The sequence below is a fragment of the Mustela lutreola genome, chromosome 6 (assembly GCF_030435805.1).
Source record: "Mustela lutreola isolate mMusLut2 chromosome 6, mMusLut2.pri, whole genome shotgun sequence".
In the NCBI taxonomy this organism is placed as follows: domain Eukaryota; kingdom Metazoa; phylum Chordata; class Mammalia; order Carnivora; family Mustelidae; genus Mustela; species Mustela lutreola.
In genome coordinates this window covers 138,122,045-138,139,113 of record NC_081295.1, presented here as the reverse complement: position 1 = coordinate 138,139,113, position 17,069 = coordinate 138,122,045, and the positions used below count along the sequence as shown (strand labels likewise).

The window sequence follows — 17,069 nt, the reverse complement described above, 5'->3', positions numbered from 1 at the left end:
CTTCATTGGGATATAACTGTATACAGTAGGAGGCACTCACTGACATGTCAGCTTGGCGACAGTGGGTTTGTGTATACGTGGACGCTTGGCAACTCCCAGTCAGATGAAGACATTGAGGATTTCCAACACTCCAGAAAGTTCCCTCATGCCTTTTCCAGTCAATAACCCCTTCCTTCATCACCAAGAGAACCACTTTCCTGACTTCTATCACCATATGGTTATTTTGCCCGTTTGCCTCGTAGTTCTTACGTTGTCACTCCATTTACCACCAGAAATCTCTCCCCAAACTGTTTGAAGAAACTTAACAGAGAAGGGCTGAGGATGGATGAAAATGGAACACGAATATGGCAACCTGTTCGCTCCCTCTTTGGAGGAACATTGGCACCATCAATAGCCACATCCTGAGACACCTTTCTGTCCTGTGAGCAGAAACCCAGGCCTCCATCCATGTCCTTGGGGTAGGGCACCTTTTGTCAGCCTTACTCCAAGGTGCTGGAGAACTTTTTTTTTTTTTCCAAAAGTGATTAAAAATATTAGCACAGACGGTAAGCATCATTCTTCTAAAGGGATGATCAAAGTTTACCAAGTTGTGCATATCTTAAATGGCCCTAGAGGTGGCAGGGGTGGAGGGGACGGTAAGCCCTGGGTCTCATTAATCCTTTGCTGTGAATCATTTGTGAAGCTGATTCATTCAGCGGGGCAGCCATCAATGGGTCTGGTGCTGTGCACATGGCACGAGAGGACTGCCATGTAACGAACGAGTCACCCCAGGCCGGGGCTTACCAAGCACAGACAGACCGTGCCCATCCAGACAGCCCAAGTCCTTCATTTTGAGAAAGGCTTAAGTCATCAGGAGGCCTTCCCCCTCAGGCACCGCCCACAGCCCACGGCAGTACCATCCACACAAGAGGCCTGAGAAGATAATTGAAAAATGAGGTCAGGCAGGGTCTTCAGGCAGAACAGGAAACAGCTGCAAATGGAGGGAGGGATAGGGCTCCTCCGGGGGGCCTTCAATGGAATGAAGACGGGCATTCAGTAGCGAGAGGTGCCCGTCCTGTAACCAGGGTCCCTCCACAATGGCAGGTGCTCCCTGAGAGACCTGCCCCACCAGAGGCGGGGCCCACTTCATTAAGAACCGATGCGCTGTCCCTGTGAAGGTCTCAGGAGAGAGCCCCTCCAAGCTGTGGGATGCTCCAGCCACAGCATAGGATAGAATTTAATCGCATCCCTGACAATAAGCAGGATGTATAAAGGAAACTAATACCTTTCATCTTTGAGACATCATTAATGTGAAAGATTATTTGTTGGTGGTCTTCTGGGTTTACCTAAAGAGCAGTGAAATTCCCCTGGGGCAGAGTGGAAATTCCCTTGGCCACAAGTGGAGTGACCTGGGAAACAGCAGCGTCCTTTAAAAGAGTTATGGGTTGTTTTTTTTTTTTAATTTTTATTTCCATAAAGGTATGGGAGATGCTGTTCCTGAAGGAAACTTACTTAGAGGCGGGGCCATTTGACCAGGGCTCCAGCCAGAGCAAGATGGAGATCCTGGCTGCTGCCCAGTGCTATTCGTTCAGGAGAGGAGGCAGGAACATCCTCACCTCAGCTGCCCCTCAACCACTAACCTCATTAACTAGACCAACCCCAGGGACGAACTAAATCCAAGCAAGGGAAGAGGTGCTCCTCATAAAACACCTCACAGCCTGACGCCACCCAGATGTCACCAAGCTGTAGGGGGCCCTGGTTCCAGAAACTCTGGCTCCGGGGCCGGGGATCTGGGATGCTGCTTGGCCTACTGATCGTCCTGAGAGTGACTGAGAGAGAGAAAGAGGACATAGAGAAAAGGAGGGAAGGGAGAAACAGGGAGAGGGAGAGGAGAGGTGAGGAGAGGAGAGGAGAGGAAGTTGGGGGGGGGGGAGGGAGGGATGAAGGGAGGAGAGAAGAGGAGCAGGGGAGAGGAAGGAAGAGGAGGGGCAAAAAGGAAGGGAGGGAAGTGGGAAAGGGAGGAGAAGGGTCGGGTGGAGGAGGGGGAAGCAGGGGGAGTAGAGAGAAGGGGAGGGAGGAGAGAGGAGCAGGGGAGGGAGGGGAGGAGGGAAGGGAGGTGTCAAAGGGGAGAGGGAAGGGGCGGATGGAAGAGGAGGGGAGGGGGAAGTGAGAGGAGAGGAGAAAGAGAAGGTTATGAGGAACCTTGGCCCAGGAGACCTCGGGGATAGGGGTTGAATTACTTGTCTAAAGCAGGAGTTGGCAAAGGGGTAAAGGCCGTGAAAGCAGAAAAGCACAATGGCTAAGGGGTCCACAGTTACCTAGGATGCACGTCCCTGAATTCTAGGAAGAGGCAGAACACTTTGTCAATCTCTTTGAGCCTAGGTCAGGCCCACAGTGGACAGACCCTCTCAAGGTCCCTGTGAGGAATGCTGGGCACAGGGTGACCCTGCGTGAGAGACAAAGTGTTAGGAGGACTTGGCCATCCCCCCCTTCACTTTGGGGCAGGAGAGGGGTGAGACCGGCCTGTGGTCATGACAATGACAGCAGCTAGGAGTCACCGAGCTCTCGATTATTATACTTCTCTGGTATTATTTTAGTTAGTCCGTGTGCCCACCCTAGAGGTGGGCATTATTGCAGTCTCCATTTTACAGATGAGAAAACAGAGCCCCCGAGTGGATGGTAGCATCATGATTAAAAAAAAAAAAAAAAATGGGTTCTGGGACCAAACGCTGTGAGATCAAAGCCTGCCTTCTCATGTGTGTGAGCCTTGACGCATCACTGAATCTCTCATAGCTTCTTTTTCCTCGTCTGCAAATTGCCATACTCACCTCACAGGTTGTTGTGAGTATATGATGAGCTGATGGATGCCTAATGCCCCATACACAGTAAACACCAAGCATCAGGTGGCCGTCGTTAGTATGGTCACTATTCTGTCCATGACTGTAATAACATGCTGGTCAGGGAAGGAGTGGGGTCTTTCTGACTGGAAGTCTGTGCAGATAACCCCAAGGCTGCATTGCTCTTACATGAGAACTTCCATGGAAAGTGCCGGCCTTAACAGACGGTGTGTGCTGTTCTGGGAAGGAGAGATCACATCAGGTCGAGGCACCAAAACTCAAGGTGGTAGAACAGTAGACAATCCTCAATGAACGGATAACATCTCAGGCTGCAGGCATGGGTGCAGAGACCATCCCAGAGGCTAGGAGAGAGTGGGAGCAAAAGCAAGGAGAGCGGTAGGCAGTCTACAGAAAGATCAAGAAGGCCTGCCCTGGATGGAGTCCAGGCAGGCAGCAGACACTCGTGAAGATGAACCTCTGTCCAAGGCACTGCCCTCTTCTGGGAGACCCCAGCTTTGCCTTGAGGTTGGAGTCACCTGGCAACCGGTGCGCCCCTATCCTTCCCTCCCTCCCTTTTTAGAGCAAATACAGATCAACCAGGAGCACTATTGCTCCCACCTGTCTGAACCTATGTCACTCTCAAAGCAGGAAGGTCAGCGGAGGTGTGCTTTACCCTAATGGACCCCGTCTGGGGCAGCATGTGTCCCTGTGAAAACAGAGATTGAGACTGGGTTAAATGGCGCTCCCAGTTAACTACTCCCGGCATCCACCATGCGTGAGTCATAGTGTCTGATCCTCATGTGGGAAATGGCAGGGAGAGACACTCATTAAACTTTGATGAGCACGCAGCTCTTTATCTGTGCTATCAAAATATTTTGAAGAGAAAAGTATGTTTTATTAAATCAGACATGGAGTTTTTCTCATGTGTTGGTAGTTGTGAGATGCTGGGAGTCAAGAAAAGATTCACCATTTTGATTTTTAGTGAACAGCTACTTTCTGGAGAAGACGGGGACGTGGAGGGAATCTGGCTGTTCTGCAGGCTAGAGACTGGCTTGCTTGCCATCTGTGGTGTGCAACGTGGAAACAGTTCTGGTGGATTTCTCCAGTTCTCCATTACCAGTGAAGGCTTCAGTTTTCAGGTTCTTTAGCCAAATAGATGAGAACTCCAGCAGGGACACCAGCAGTCCCTCTGGAGAGAGGTAGAACAGCATAGTGACTTCAAAGACTGGAGTCAGATTGCCTGAATTCATAATCCCACGTGAGCTGCTTTGGGCTAATTACTGACCTCCTTCTATGTAAAATGGATCCGATAAGAGTCCTGGCCTAGTTGGGTTTCTGGGAGGGATCATTGAAATAACCCCATAAAGAGTCTAGCAAGAAATCATGGTAATCATAGCACCACTCACACCTGGTCACCATCTTGCTTTCTCTCCTCCTCCTCCTCCTCCCCCTCCCCTTCCTTTCTCTCCGTCTCACACACATTGTCTCTCTGAACTTCTGAGTCCACTTTTGTAGAATGAATAACACTTAATTATTCATTCTTATTTTAATTAATAATAATTACTCTTTAAATTAATATTATGAATAATTATTAGTTATTACTCAGTACAATCCTATGCAAAACTCCAAGTTGTGAGCATCAACATCAGGGATGCTTGTGAGAATACTTAGCCCACACCAGGACCTGGTAGTTGCTGATAAATATCCCCTGCCTTCCTCCATGCCTGGTCCCACCCAGCAGGTGCACCCCTGAGAATTGCTTCGGGTAGCATGTGGCCCTCTGGTCTAGAGCAAACGTAACCTCACCAGGTGGCATCGATCACCGGGTGTGCAGTGTGTGCTCTGTTCCCTGGGGAACATGCCCAGGAAGGAGACCACTCTTGCAGTGCTCGGCATGAGACTGTGAGAGAGAAGACATTCCCGTGTTCCTCAGATGATCTCCATTCAGGATCTGGGAAACGAATTCATCCAAGTGCCATCATAAAACAGCTCTGTAGTATTGTCACGTGGAACCCGTCCCGCAGCCTTTATAGGACGTCACAATACACTGAAAGAACTAATTTCCTCATATGAACCAGGGACAGTTTTGCTAGGAGAAAACATAACCACTTCCTGTGTGTGTGATTAAAAAAAAACTGCAACCATGATCCCGATGTTTATGGCAGCGTGATTTACAATAACCAAGATACGGAAGCAGCCCGTGTCCTTCGGTTGATGAATGGATAAAGAAGATGTGTGTGTGTGTGTGTGAGTGTGTGTGTGTGTGTGTGTGTGTGTGTGTGTATCATGGAATATTATTTAGCCATAGAAAGAAGGAAATATTGCCATTTTCAGTGATATGGATGGAGCTAGAGAATATAAGCAAAATAAATCAGAGAAAAGAAATACCATATGATCTCACTCATACGTGGAATTTAGGAAACAAAACAAACAAGCAAAGGAAAAAAGAGAGAGAGAAAGACAAACCTACAAACAGACTCTGATCTATAGAGAACAAGCTGAACCAGAGGGTAGGGAGTGGGGGGCTGCGTGAAACAGGTGATGGGGATTAAGTAGTGCACCTGTCTCCACGAGCCCTGGGTGTCGGTGTTTAATCACTGCGCTGTGCAGCTGAAACGAACATCACGCTGTTTGTTAACTAACTGGAATTAGAATAAAAACATAAAATAAAAAAATTAATTACAACCATGAACACAAGGCACCCCCAAATTTAAAGGAAAAAATCATCTAAGCATTCAAAATGAGAACAATTGAGAGTTTCCAAGCTTTTTTTGATACCATTTTGACATGGCTCCCTGCCTCCTCCCACGCCGCGTTGGGCCCAGTCCCCACTAGGTGTTGGGCAAGAGCCTCGCAAGCAAGACGGTAACAGGCATGTGCTCCTTGCTTATTTGCTCCGTTGGCTGAAAGAGTTTCCTTCCCTTTGATTCCTCCCTTCTAGCCAGTCACACATGTATACATGCAGGTATTCAATCCATCCAACAAATAGTTATTTGGTGTGCACTCTGTAAATAAGTTGTAGCAAATGCTTTAAAAAAAAAAAATACCAGAGAAAAACTCAACACCGGGAACATTTTTATTGACTTATTCTCTGAAATGGGGAGAGACTGCTGATTTCCCTTCTAGCAGTGGCTGCCCTCAGTCAGCTCCAGAAGTGCTGTGGCTCTGTTCTAGCTCAGGTTGGCTGTTCTAGCTCAGGGCCAACAAAGGGAAGTGACTCATAGAAATCAACATGCGGAATGTCCTCTAGGCTTGCAGCCTTGAGGACCACACAGGTCCCGCAGGAAATGTCCCCAGTGTCAACCACCTCCAGCCCAGGAGTGTGCTGAGATCTTCCTTTGGGCAGGCCCCACTCCCGGCCAACACTGGTGCAGATAACCCAGCGTGGGGATGGGGGATGCAGGGAGGAAACCAAATCCAACCCACTCACCACCTGCTGTACCATACAGGGAGCAGCATCGGCCCCGAAAAAGGGGTGCCCTTGCCTAACTTGCACAGATAAACCCCAGCACTGTCTTCACATCCACATCTGCTCTGATTTGAAACACTATTGGTTTTTCTTCACTGGAACTCAGCAGTCTTACTGAGGTTAAGTATAGAATCCTCTCCATTCCCCCTCTGCTCATGCTCCCCAAAGCCCCTATTTTAACCAGAGGAGAGCAAAGCAGAGGGATGCCATGGGGAGTGCCTGAGCCCTGCTCCTCCAGCATCTCAATTCACATGCCTCTATCCTGGAGGGAAGGTAAAATTGCAGAACTGCTTGAGGAATGAGTGCCCCCATGGCAGCTACTGGGTAAATCATTTTGTTCTGTGACAGCGTAAACATCTGAAACTTTCCAGCCAGGCAAGAAAGGCAAGAGAGAAAGAAAGGAGAAAGAGAGAGGGGGCGGGGAGGGAGGGAGGGGAGGAAGGAAGAGGGACGGAGAGAGGGAGAGAGAGAAAGGAAGGAAAGAAGGAAGGAAGGAAGGAAAGAAAGACTGTGTTCTGTCTCCTGAAGCCTAGCCAATAGAACCCTCCAATGTCACCAACCAAGCACATTTATCCATTCCAACCTCCCTTGGGTTCTCCATGACTCTGCGGCATGTCTGGACCACCAGGATGACCATAGGTCACCGGGAGGCTGGTGGGTGTGGGGACCTGAGCTTCTCCACTTTTTCAAGTGTTGCTGGAGGCTGGCAGCTTCTCTCGTTGTGGCTCTTTACTCCAGTACCCGAGAAACCATTTCTGTCCTTCCGCAGAAGAGGACTTCTGGGTGAGGAAGTTCTCGTGGTTATGCTGGCAATTTCAGATTCTCCCTCTAAACATCAATTGCCTTTAGATTCAATAAGTGCCACGTTTCATATGCTTTGTCAGATGATTTCACATTTCCTCCCAAGAACCACACAGGGAAACAAGGCCCAGAGAGTTGGAAGGACTTGGTCCGAGGTCACACAGCAGCAGCCCCTGGTCTTTACAGCCTGAGTGCAGCACTCTCTCAGCTCCCCCTGACTATAGTCCTGTTCTGTGTCTCACCCACTGCAGTGGTCCCCCTTGGCACTGTCTTCTCAATCTGTGGAGAAAAACAAGGATCTGAGTCTATGGGGTCCCATCCTGAAGGGCTCTGAGCAGGTGTAGCCTATGTACCCCAAAGGTTCCCAGATGGGGCACCACCAGCCATGGTTTTCCATGCTCGGGGAGCTGATTCTCTGCCCATTCATGGCTGTTTGTTACAGAGGAGCAGACCGTGCACACGCTCCATCAGCCTGGAGAGCACATCCTAGACGAGGTCTCTGAGCGAGCCCTGCCACTATAAGTGTGCATTTCCATTTCCCTGCTCGGAACAGCTACTGAACAACCTGTATTTGAGAACAAAAATGAGAAATCACTGCTAACTGGGGTGCCTAAGACATAATTTTCTCTATACATTTCCCGTTTGCTATATTGAATTTTAAAAAAGAAACATATATACAAGGTAAAACCTCAAGAATAATGAATCTTATCTACCTTCCTATGATCCCACTCTGTTTAGGCTACCAGTTATTTTCTTAAAATTGTATTTCTATCTTTACCTTAAATAGAAAATCCTATTATCGTCAAGTAATGTGTCAAGGCCCTGGGGCTACCTTGTCACGTTTTACTCTGGCATAGGAATCGGATTCTCTCCCCAATGAAGTCAAAAACAAAGACTTGGGTTATACATACATTTTTAAATTTAGTTCAGGGTCAGGTTATAATCACTGTGCTTACCTGGAAGTTTAATGGTAGCCTAAGCTAATATCGTGAATGATTTCATCAGTGGATTTCAGAAGATAAAGCAGCTACTTCCATCAAGAAAAAAGTCACTATTTTTGCCTCTTTGCTGTCAGAGATGACAGTGTATGTAGGGCTTACAGAGGAATGTTTTGGAGTCAGAAAGACCTAGATTGCTCACTGGGTTCTGCCCGTTTACAAGCGCCGTTCACTTGGGTTCTTTGATTATCTTCTAAGTGTCAGACTGATGTCAATTGAATGAAGATAATGATAATGTTTGCCCCCAAGCCCATAAAGAGGGCTGTAGGGAGGATGAAACAAGATAATGTAAGTGAAACACAAGCCTGCATTACGAAAGAAACACTAAAAATTATGCGAGGTGCTATTATCAGGGCTACCAATCGGAGTCCGCGTGGGGGTGTGGTTGAGCAATGACTGGCACCAGATCGCCTGCCTTCCCTCTTACTTCCCCTACTTACTATCCATGCGAACTCAAACAAGTTACTTCACTTCCCTGCACCTCAGTTCCTCTGGAAAACAGAGACTCATAGTGTCTACATCATAAGGTTGTGAGGATTAAAGAGTGAGTATCAGTGTGTGTGTGTGTGTGTGTGTGTGTGTGTGTGCCTATCAGTAACTTTCTCCTTCACCGAAGAATCAAAATAGTTACTCATTATCATGAAGTCCTACAAAAGACAAGAACTCAGTATGTCAGTATTGGTGAATGTTTAACTAGGAAAGCATCATACCCAAGTCAATATTTAAAAACAGATTTTTTAAAAATATTTTATTTATTTATCTGACAGATAGCACAAGTAGGCAGAGTGGCAGGCAGAGGGAGAGGGAGAGGGAGAAGCAGGCTCTCCGCTGAGCAGGTGCTGGATGTGGGGCTCGATCCCAGGACTCTGAGATCATGACCTGAGCCAAAGGCAGACGCTTAACTGACTGAGCCATGCAGGTGCCCTAAAAACAGATAGTTTAGAGATTCCTGCATGGCTCAGTCAGTTAAGTGTCTGCCTTTGGCTTAGGTCATGATCCCAGAGTCCTGGAACTGAGTCCCACATTGGGGTCCCTGCTTCTCCCTCTGCCTGCTGCTCCCCCTGCTTGTGCACTTGCTTGCTCGCTCGCTCTCTCTGACAAATAAATAAATAAAATCTTTTAAATTTTTTAAAAGAAGATATTTTAAATAGAATATTGAGAACAATAAGGACTATCAAACACATAAAAGAGACTTTGATGTCATGAAGAATGACATATACTTTATCCTTTTCTCTGGGCTGAGTAATGGCTACTCTTCTCATAAGCGAGTCCACATAAAAGTTTTTTCCTGACCTAACCTCTGGATTGCTCAAGGCTCCCTATGTTTAACTTCTTGCAAAAGCAAGAAATTCAGAAATACAATGACAATATAGGGAATTATTTTTGCAGCACTAAAGAAAAGGGAGCAGTGTGGGTTCCTTAAAGAACTAGATTTGGACATTTTCATCTACAATGGTCTTCTCAGCATTTGGCAGATACCAAAGCATGGTGCCTCGCTTCAATCCACACGTACTGTGAAAATACTATGTCCGTTTTCCTCAAAAGAAGGGAGGAACATATCTCCACTTAGTCTCCCACACAGAAACAGTGATGTTAACTGTTAGGCAGGCTTTTCTATTTGGCTGGTTTGAGTCTCTAAGGTTCATTAGCATCTCAGTAGTCAGGCAGAGGAAGTTTACATTCTGGGTGCAGGAGAGGAATGTCAGGAAAGGGACACTGAGTCTTTGTTAATTGCAAAAGAAACACTCTACAACCTGAGAAGAGACCTCTCCTTTCACCCTCCCACTTCTCCCTGGCCTCCTGCCTACTCAGGATTGGGGAAGCCCAGGGAATATTTACACACCCATGGAAGCAGCCGCTACAGAAATAACATCTGAAGGGAAACTGGTTAGGCATGGTGAGGCACTATGTGAGAAGGCGTAATTTTCCAATCATGGCCAAATCTAAAGCCTGTCCATGAAGACCCAAAGAACAGAGGCCAGACTTTCAAACACTTAATTTCCCCAACACTGTCAAAAGTGACCTGGAAAGGTACACTTTGCTTGCCACAGTGAAGGAGTTTTCCTGTAGAGCTAGCCTCACACATGGAAATCATTTTTCACCTGCAGCCCATGAACCTGGGGAGGTCCATGGATAGATCTTCTGGGTCTGTAATGAATCCCCAAAAACCACACGTGAGGGGTGTATGTGTCTTGTATTTGTGTGTCTGTGTTGAGGAAGGATCAGTAGCTATTACCAGATTTTTGTAAGGGGCTTCTGTCCATACCTATAATAAATAGCATGCCTTGAAGACAGCAGATGGCTACAAAATATCCCCCCCCCCTGAAATTAAAGTGATCAGACTTTTACCAATAGGGTCTCTGAAGCAGCCCCACTTTCTCCAATTCAGACAGCTTTTGTAAATATTATCTTTATCTTACATATTTAAAAATCTAAGTGTTCTGAAATTTTTTTGCCAACTTAGGAAAAATATGTTGGCAACACTCAAAAATTAAACTAAGAGAAAAGCATAAAGCAGTCATAAAGCACTTTTGTACTTCCAACCTATATATTGAGAGAATCAGGACATTGGGAAGGGGAGGGTGAAAATTTCAGCTTGTCTTCTAAGTGTTTTCTATATCGGAGATTTTCACCCAGGGAGCACTTTGCTAAGTTGACTCCTAGAAGTCAACAGGAGTGCTTAGAGTAAACTTATTATAGGCTCCGTCTGAGATTCTCAGTTAATTGCTTGGAAGTGGGCCTAGACCTCTGTGATTTTAAAGTTCCCCAGGTGACTCTGTGTGCATGGCAGGCTGAAGACCACTGGCGAAGCCCTGGAGAAACCACTTGGCCATGATCTGTGCTCTCTTGATGACACATGCTGTGGTCAGCACCATGATCCTTGTCTGTTCTACACCTGATCCCTCTGACCCTACCACTCCCCACATCCCACCCAGCAGATACTGATTTGAATGTACTAGACATGGAGAATTGGGTGCAATTTTCATTTTTCTCATAGATTTTTAAAATTCCATAGATGTAAATTTAGACACAAACTGTGTCTTAAAGAGTAAAGCCCATGAAGATTTGTTCTTTACTGCAAAGTCAGTCAGTGAGAGTCTTTTTCTCTGGAAATTGTCCTTCCTCTTTTCCTCTGTTCATAAGAAAGGCTCATTTCCATATGATTTTTTTTTCTATAGTATATGACACTTAAAGAAATAAGGTGTAAGAATGGCTGAGTCCTTACATAGGAAACTCAGTCCGTAAATTCCACTGTTAAGCAGTTAACCTAATTTCACAAATATTTGTTGGGCTCTGGCTAGATGTTGGAGTTGAAAGTACACTAAATATATGGTGAATAAAACAAACTACCTTGAGCATTGCTACTCCAAAAACAGTATGTGCTATAAAGGCTTTTGCCTTGTGTCCTACAGTGTGTTTATTGCTTTATATGCATAATCCCATTCTACCCACGAGGTAGGAACTATTACTATTACTATTATCTCCCAAATTATGTAGAGGTTAGTCAGATCTATCCATTTGGCACATATTATCTCTTAAACAGACAAACCAACCAACCTCAGAGCCACATGGCCATTTTCCAGCTCATCGTGTTGGTGTCAGGAAAGAGTACTATTCCTGGACCTAGTAAACACAGCCTAGGAGCAAATAATAATAGCATTTCACATCAATGATCCCACTGGAATATCAGTCCAGTCTTAGAGACAGGAAAATTGAATCTCAAAAAGGTTAAGGAAGTCACCCAAGGCCCCACTACTAGTAAGTGCTGAACTGACCTTGAACTCTGGCCACCTCATGAGATCCTTTGCCAAATACCTGATACTTCTGAGACTTGTCATAGATAAACTTGCCAACAAAGGGCTTAGACTCTGTTGGACTCAGACATTGTAAGTGCAGATGAAAAGTCTTTTTTTGCCTATCTTAGTATCCAAATTACTTTTCTTTAAGTTCCACAGTTAAGACTCCCTCTTTGGTCATATTTCTTTCTAGTGTACCTAAAGGTGAGAAGGCTCAGACCCCCTGGAGCGTTTTCTTCCTCTTGAACGTAGGAATCCCCTGTGTGCTGGTAGGAAACTTGATACCTGTCCAGAAGCAGAGTCTGCCTGGCCATCCTCACCATGGAAATGTGTTGCTTCACCAAATACACTTCCACCTCCTGCTGAGAAAGAGCAGCTGGTGGTCACGGCTATTAACCTGAGCTCTAATTAGGGTGGTTTTTATAATGAGGAAAAGAGTGTGATCCTAATTAGTAATTTTCCATCTTTGTCTCAATAGGTATCCCCCAGTCAAAGCAATCAGCTATCCTCATCACACAAGTTCTACTGCCAGAAAATAACCATTCTGTAGAATGTGCAAAAGTGAAGATGGCTAAGGACACAGGAGAGCAGAAAGCGTTTATGTGCTGCTAATGAGTTGCATTCTCCTCCAACTCCTGTCTTAGGTCCGCGGCGCCAGGATGGTTGGTTCTGACATGGTGGTAACAGTTGAGTTCACCAATCCTCTAAAAGAAACTCTGAGGAATGTGTGGATACACCTGGATGGTCCTGGAGTGTTGAAGCCAAGGAGGAAGATGTTCCGGTAAGGTGTGGGTTGGGGACTGAGAAGGTGACAAGGGATGTGGGACTGTGGGAAGGCGTAGCTTTCTCTGTCTTTTCCAAACTTACATCTAATACTTGATGAATATGTCTGAGAAGCTGCTGCATCCTTATTGGCCATTTCTAGGATTCAGGGGATAAAAGTAGGATTGGTTTGGCTGGCATTTCCATCATTTAATCCTTATGACCACCCTAATGAGATAGGTACTATTATCATCACCCTTTGGGGAGCAGAGGCTTTGAGAAGTCAGCTGGTTTGCCCCAAGTTTTACAGCTTATAAGAGGTGCCCAGATTCAGCCTCAGGGTGGCTGATTCAGAAATTAAGTTTCAAGCCTTCTGCCATACCACCTCCTCAGGTGTCAATTCTACTAATATACATGGAGTATCTAGTTTGTGTCAGATATTATGCTGAAAGATGTCCCTTTTCAAGTGTCCTTTCTTCCCAGATCCACCTTCCAGATTTCCCTGATACAAGCATTCTAGAACTGTTGCTTTCTGTAAAATAAAGGGGTGCCTAAAGAGTTTCAGTCTTGGTTCTCTATTTAGGGGACCAATAACTACCTCAGGCTCTGTGATAAAATGAATGGAACTGCTTCTTTCACATATAGTCCCATCAGACTGTGCCTTATAGTGGCTCAGCTTCTCTGACTTCTGCTGACAAAGAGTGTCCCCCAACAAGACAGCCCATTCCACAGTCAGGTAGCTCTCATTGTTCAAAAACAATTCTACCTTCTGATCCTACCTGGTGATCCTAATTCTGTCATTTGGGTCAGCACAGAGTAAAGCCCATCTCTCTTCCATCTGGTGCCTTAGAAATATTTGCAAACAACTGTCACATCTTCTCTAACCCTCTCCTGACCCCTAACATGGCTTTAGCTTCCGCCGCTTTCCCACATACTCCAGGTCATCTGTGCTCCTCTTAAAGTGTGACACCCAGAATGGATCCCAATCTTTGAGGCTTAATACTTTCATTTCTACCACAAATAAGTCCCTGTCAGCATCAATCAGTCTAGCATATTTCCTGTGGGGTGAACTTCTGAAGCATAGAAGGGGAGGTGGAAGGCTGTAGAAAGTGCCTGATGACGAGATATGTTAGGAATCTCCCTAACACTCTTTTTGGAAGTTACCCCCTCTGAATCTGTGGGACCAGGCCAAGGCCTCCTTCACCCCTTCCACGATGCCTTTAAAGAACAATTTGCCCACTAAGGGCTCTCTGCATTTCTTTCAAATTACAGTGTTCACAGCTTCTGCAATCCCATTGTCCAAGAGATGCCTGCTGCCCGTGAATGCAATAAACAACAGGGAAAATAATTTGAGTGCTTTTTTTTAAAAAAAGCAAGCACAAAACATAACAACGCTTCCTGTGCTAATAAGAACGTTGAAGGGATAAAAGAATTAAATTAGAAATCATCCTTAGTGAGAGGGAGAGGTCAGCAGTGATAGCCCTGCTTTCGTCAGAAACGACAGCCTCACTCACCCCTTCTCACACCTTCCCACTCGAATCAGATGCGAGAATCACTCAGGCAAAGTGAAACACGTTTCTTCCTCAGAACAACCCCTCGCTGCATCCAATTTTTCCTTCTCAAACGGTAACCCTAGAAACCTCATCTGCGGGTACTAGAACCTCCTGCTACCAGCACACCTTGGCTCTGGCAAAAACCCCCCTTGATCACAGACCAATGCATGAAAAAGGACAATCTGTGTATTAGAAGAAAGATGAATCTTCACACAGTGGAATGACCCACCATTTGGGATACACAGGGCTCTAAGTGGGTGGAGTGTCCAGGTGCTTATGGGTAATATCTGACATTGCAGTAGGGCAAAGTGGAGTGAATCATGGAAAGGATGGAAGAGTCCAGCCCTTACATGGACACAAGGCAAATGCCCTGCCCACACTCTTCCTTAAGGTACTGTTTGTCATTACTTCCAACACAGCTATGGCAGATAGCTAACAGACAGAAAACAAGGTCCTCAATCTCTCATGGGAGTCCAGATGCAGGGGGTGGTTCTCTCCAACGCAAGGGTAGCTTTATTTCTCTGAGACTGTCAACAATCGGAAAGAACTTGAGACGGAAAATATTTACGATCTAGGTTCTGTTTAGGACTTTGGAGAGAGCACTACTTACCCTGTCTCCTCCTGACTCCAGCACACACATTCACAACCAAGACCTGAGCCAGCCAGCACCCACATCCATATTGTCAGATAATTATAAGCACTCCAGGGTACCCAGTGCTGCCAAGCTATGATCTAAGAGTGACAGATCCATGTAACAACTTGGACCCTTAAAAAGAGCAATGTGTAGAAACAGAATCGTTCACAAGATTGTATTCCCTTCTAGGATACACATCTTGAATAGTCAAGGGAATCACTACCCCCACATATCCACCCATAGTCCTGCCAGGGCCTTAGAAGACAAAGGGCGTCAACCTCAAAGCTGGGGTCCTGGAAGGCAAGAGCTAGAGAGTAGGGAATTGAACTAGGAATGAGGAAAGCAGTGGTGTTTCACTCTTTGCTCAGGGTACGTGCCAACTGTGCTCCGAGATGCTTCACCTTCCTGCCTTCTGCCACCACCTCCCACCTATCTCAGATGCTTGAAAGTGCTGCCCCCACAGACTCTCAGTTTTCAAGTTTCTGTACTTGGTACTTCCAGAACATCAAATAATTCATCTTCCAGATTCATTTTTGTCTTTAAAAAATGATCGGGTTCAGTAAGTTATTTCGAGAGAAAAGTTCCCCGACTTTGTGATTTTTTTTTTTAATTTTGAGTTTCTTTAGTAGGACAGAAGCTGAGGGCTAGACACATGGAGAACAACCCATAGATAGTTGCAGTTTATTGTAATAATAATCCCATTTGCCTGTATGCATTCAAGATGATAAATGGCCAGTGTATCTTGATAGCTCAGCACATTAACTGAGAACCATTTATCACAACATCTATCCTCAGGCAAATAGAATTATTCCAGTATTACTCTACTTACCAGTATGAGTGAGTGATTCTTCTCTCTTTCTGGACATATTCATCTTTGAATAAATGCAGACTTAGACATGCATGTGCATCTTCATGTATGAGTATCTTTGTATGATAGTCTTGAGTAGACATCTATACATGTATGAGATAAGTATGTGAATATTATTATGGGGCTGAGTTTGTGAGTGGGAGTCAATAATGAAGTGAAGCTCAGGGATTATAGTTTCTATTTGAGGTAGTCACCTGCGTTACATGGCCCCAGGCCAGATCCCGAAGCAAGACAACTATTTTGCAAAGTGTTTCTGATTGATCACTTGGGGAAACCAGGGAAGAAAGAACGAATGGATCAGGGTAAAAATAGCACAGCTCTTGAGAAATAAATATCTTGAAACATGTATTCATATTGAATTAATCACTGTAAATGAGGACAAAAGAACCGTTTCTTTGCAAACAGGCAGGAGGAACTTACTTTCCTGGTTCTTTTGCAAAGTTCAGGCAGAGAAAACAACCACCACAGGGTGATTGTGTTAATAATAGTAATTATAGCAACAACAATAGTAATACAAATCTAAATGACACTTGGCGATTGCCATATATGCCATGTTTCTAAGTGCAGTACAAATAATAATTCACCCCTCTCCACACTCTATTCATCTTTTCAATATTTATTTACTTGATAGAGAGAGAGAGAGAGAATGCAAGCAAGCCTAAGTAGGCAGAGTGGGATGCAGAGGAAGAGGAGAAGCAGGATCCCCGCTGAATGGAGAGCCCCATATGGAGCTTGATCCCAGGTCCCTGGGATCATGGCCTGAGCCAAAGGCAGACACTTCACCAACTGAGCCACCCAGGTGCCCCCACACTCTATTCAATATTCTGTAGTGTCTGCCTTATATAGGCAAGGAAACACACGATGAGGTCAATGTTTTTCAACCCTTGAATCATAAAATCAACTTACTGAGTTTGAACAATACCTATCTAGATTATATGTGTGTACTTTTCACCCAGTTTGGCTTTTATATAATGGGTGAAAATAATTTATAGAACCACATTTATAAAGAACAAAAATAAAGAAGAGAATTAGCAAATACCAAATTAATTGAGACATTTAGACCTGCAGTGGCAGAGACCATGCCCGGAGCAGTTCCAAAGAGAGGAGTCCCCAAGGCCTTAGATGCCTTTCCCAATTCCCTGAACACAGGTAGAAGAGTGAAAGGGATTTCTTATTTAGTGTCTACATTTCTAAGGTTTAGAAATCTAGCCCAGAGGTTGCACATCCACTGCCATCTAAAATAGATATCGTTTTAGCTCTATTTGAGGAGATTTGGGGGTTCTAACTTTACATAGAATAGGTCAAGCACAGGTATGTGGCCCCCATTTCTCCTTGAAATTTGTCTGTGTTTAATGTGATGCTCTATGGCCC

The 17,069-nt window shown here is 45.3% G+C and overlaps 1 protein-coding gene across 2 annotated transcripts in view; it reads left to right on the top strand.

The window, feature by feature from the left end:
* F13A1 (coagulation factor XIII A chain) overlaps positions 1-17,069 on the top strand; it is a 163,860-nt gene that overhangs the window by 143,322 nt on the left and 3,469 nt on the right. For both annotated transcript variants that reach the window (XM_059179181.1, XM_059179180.1), the window contains exon 14: positions 12,526-12,662. In XM_059179181.1, the coding sequence (XP_059035164.1) occupies positions 12,526-12,662 (137 nt within the window). The remainder of the gene's footprint in view (positions 1-12,525; positions 12,663-17,069) is intronic.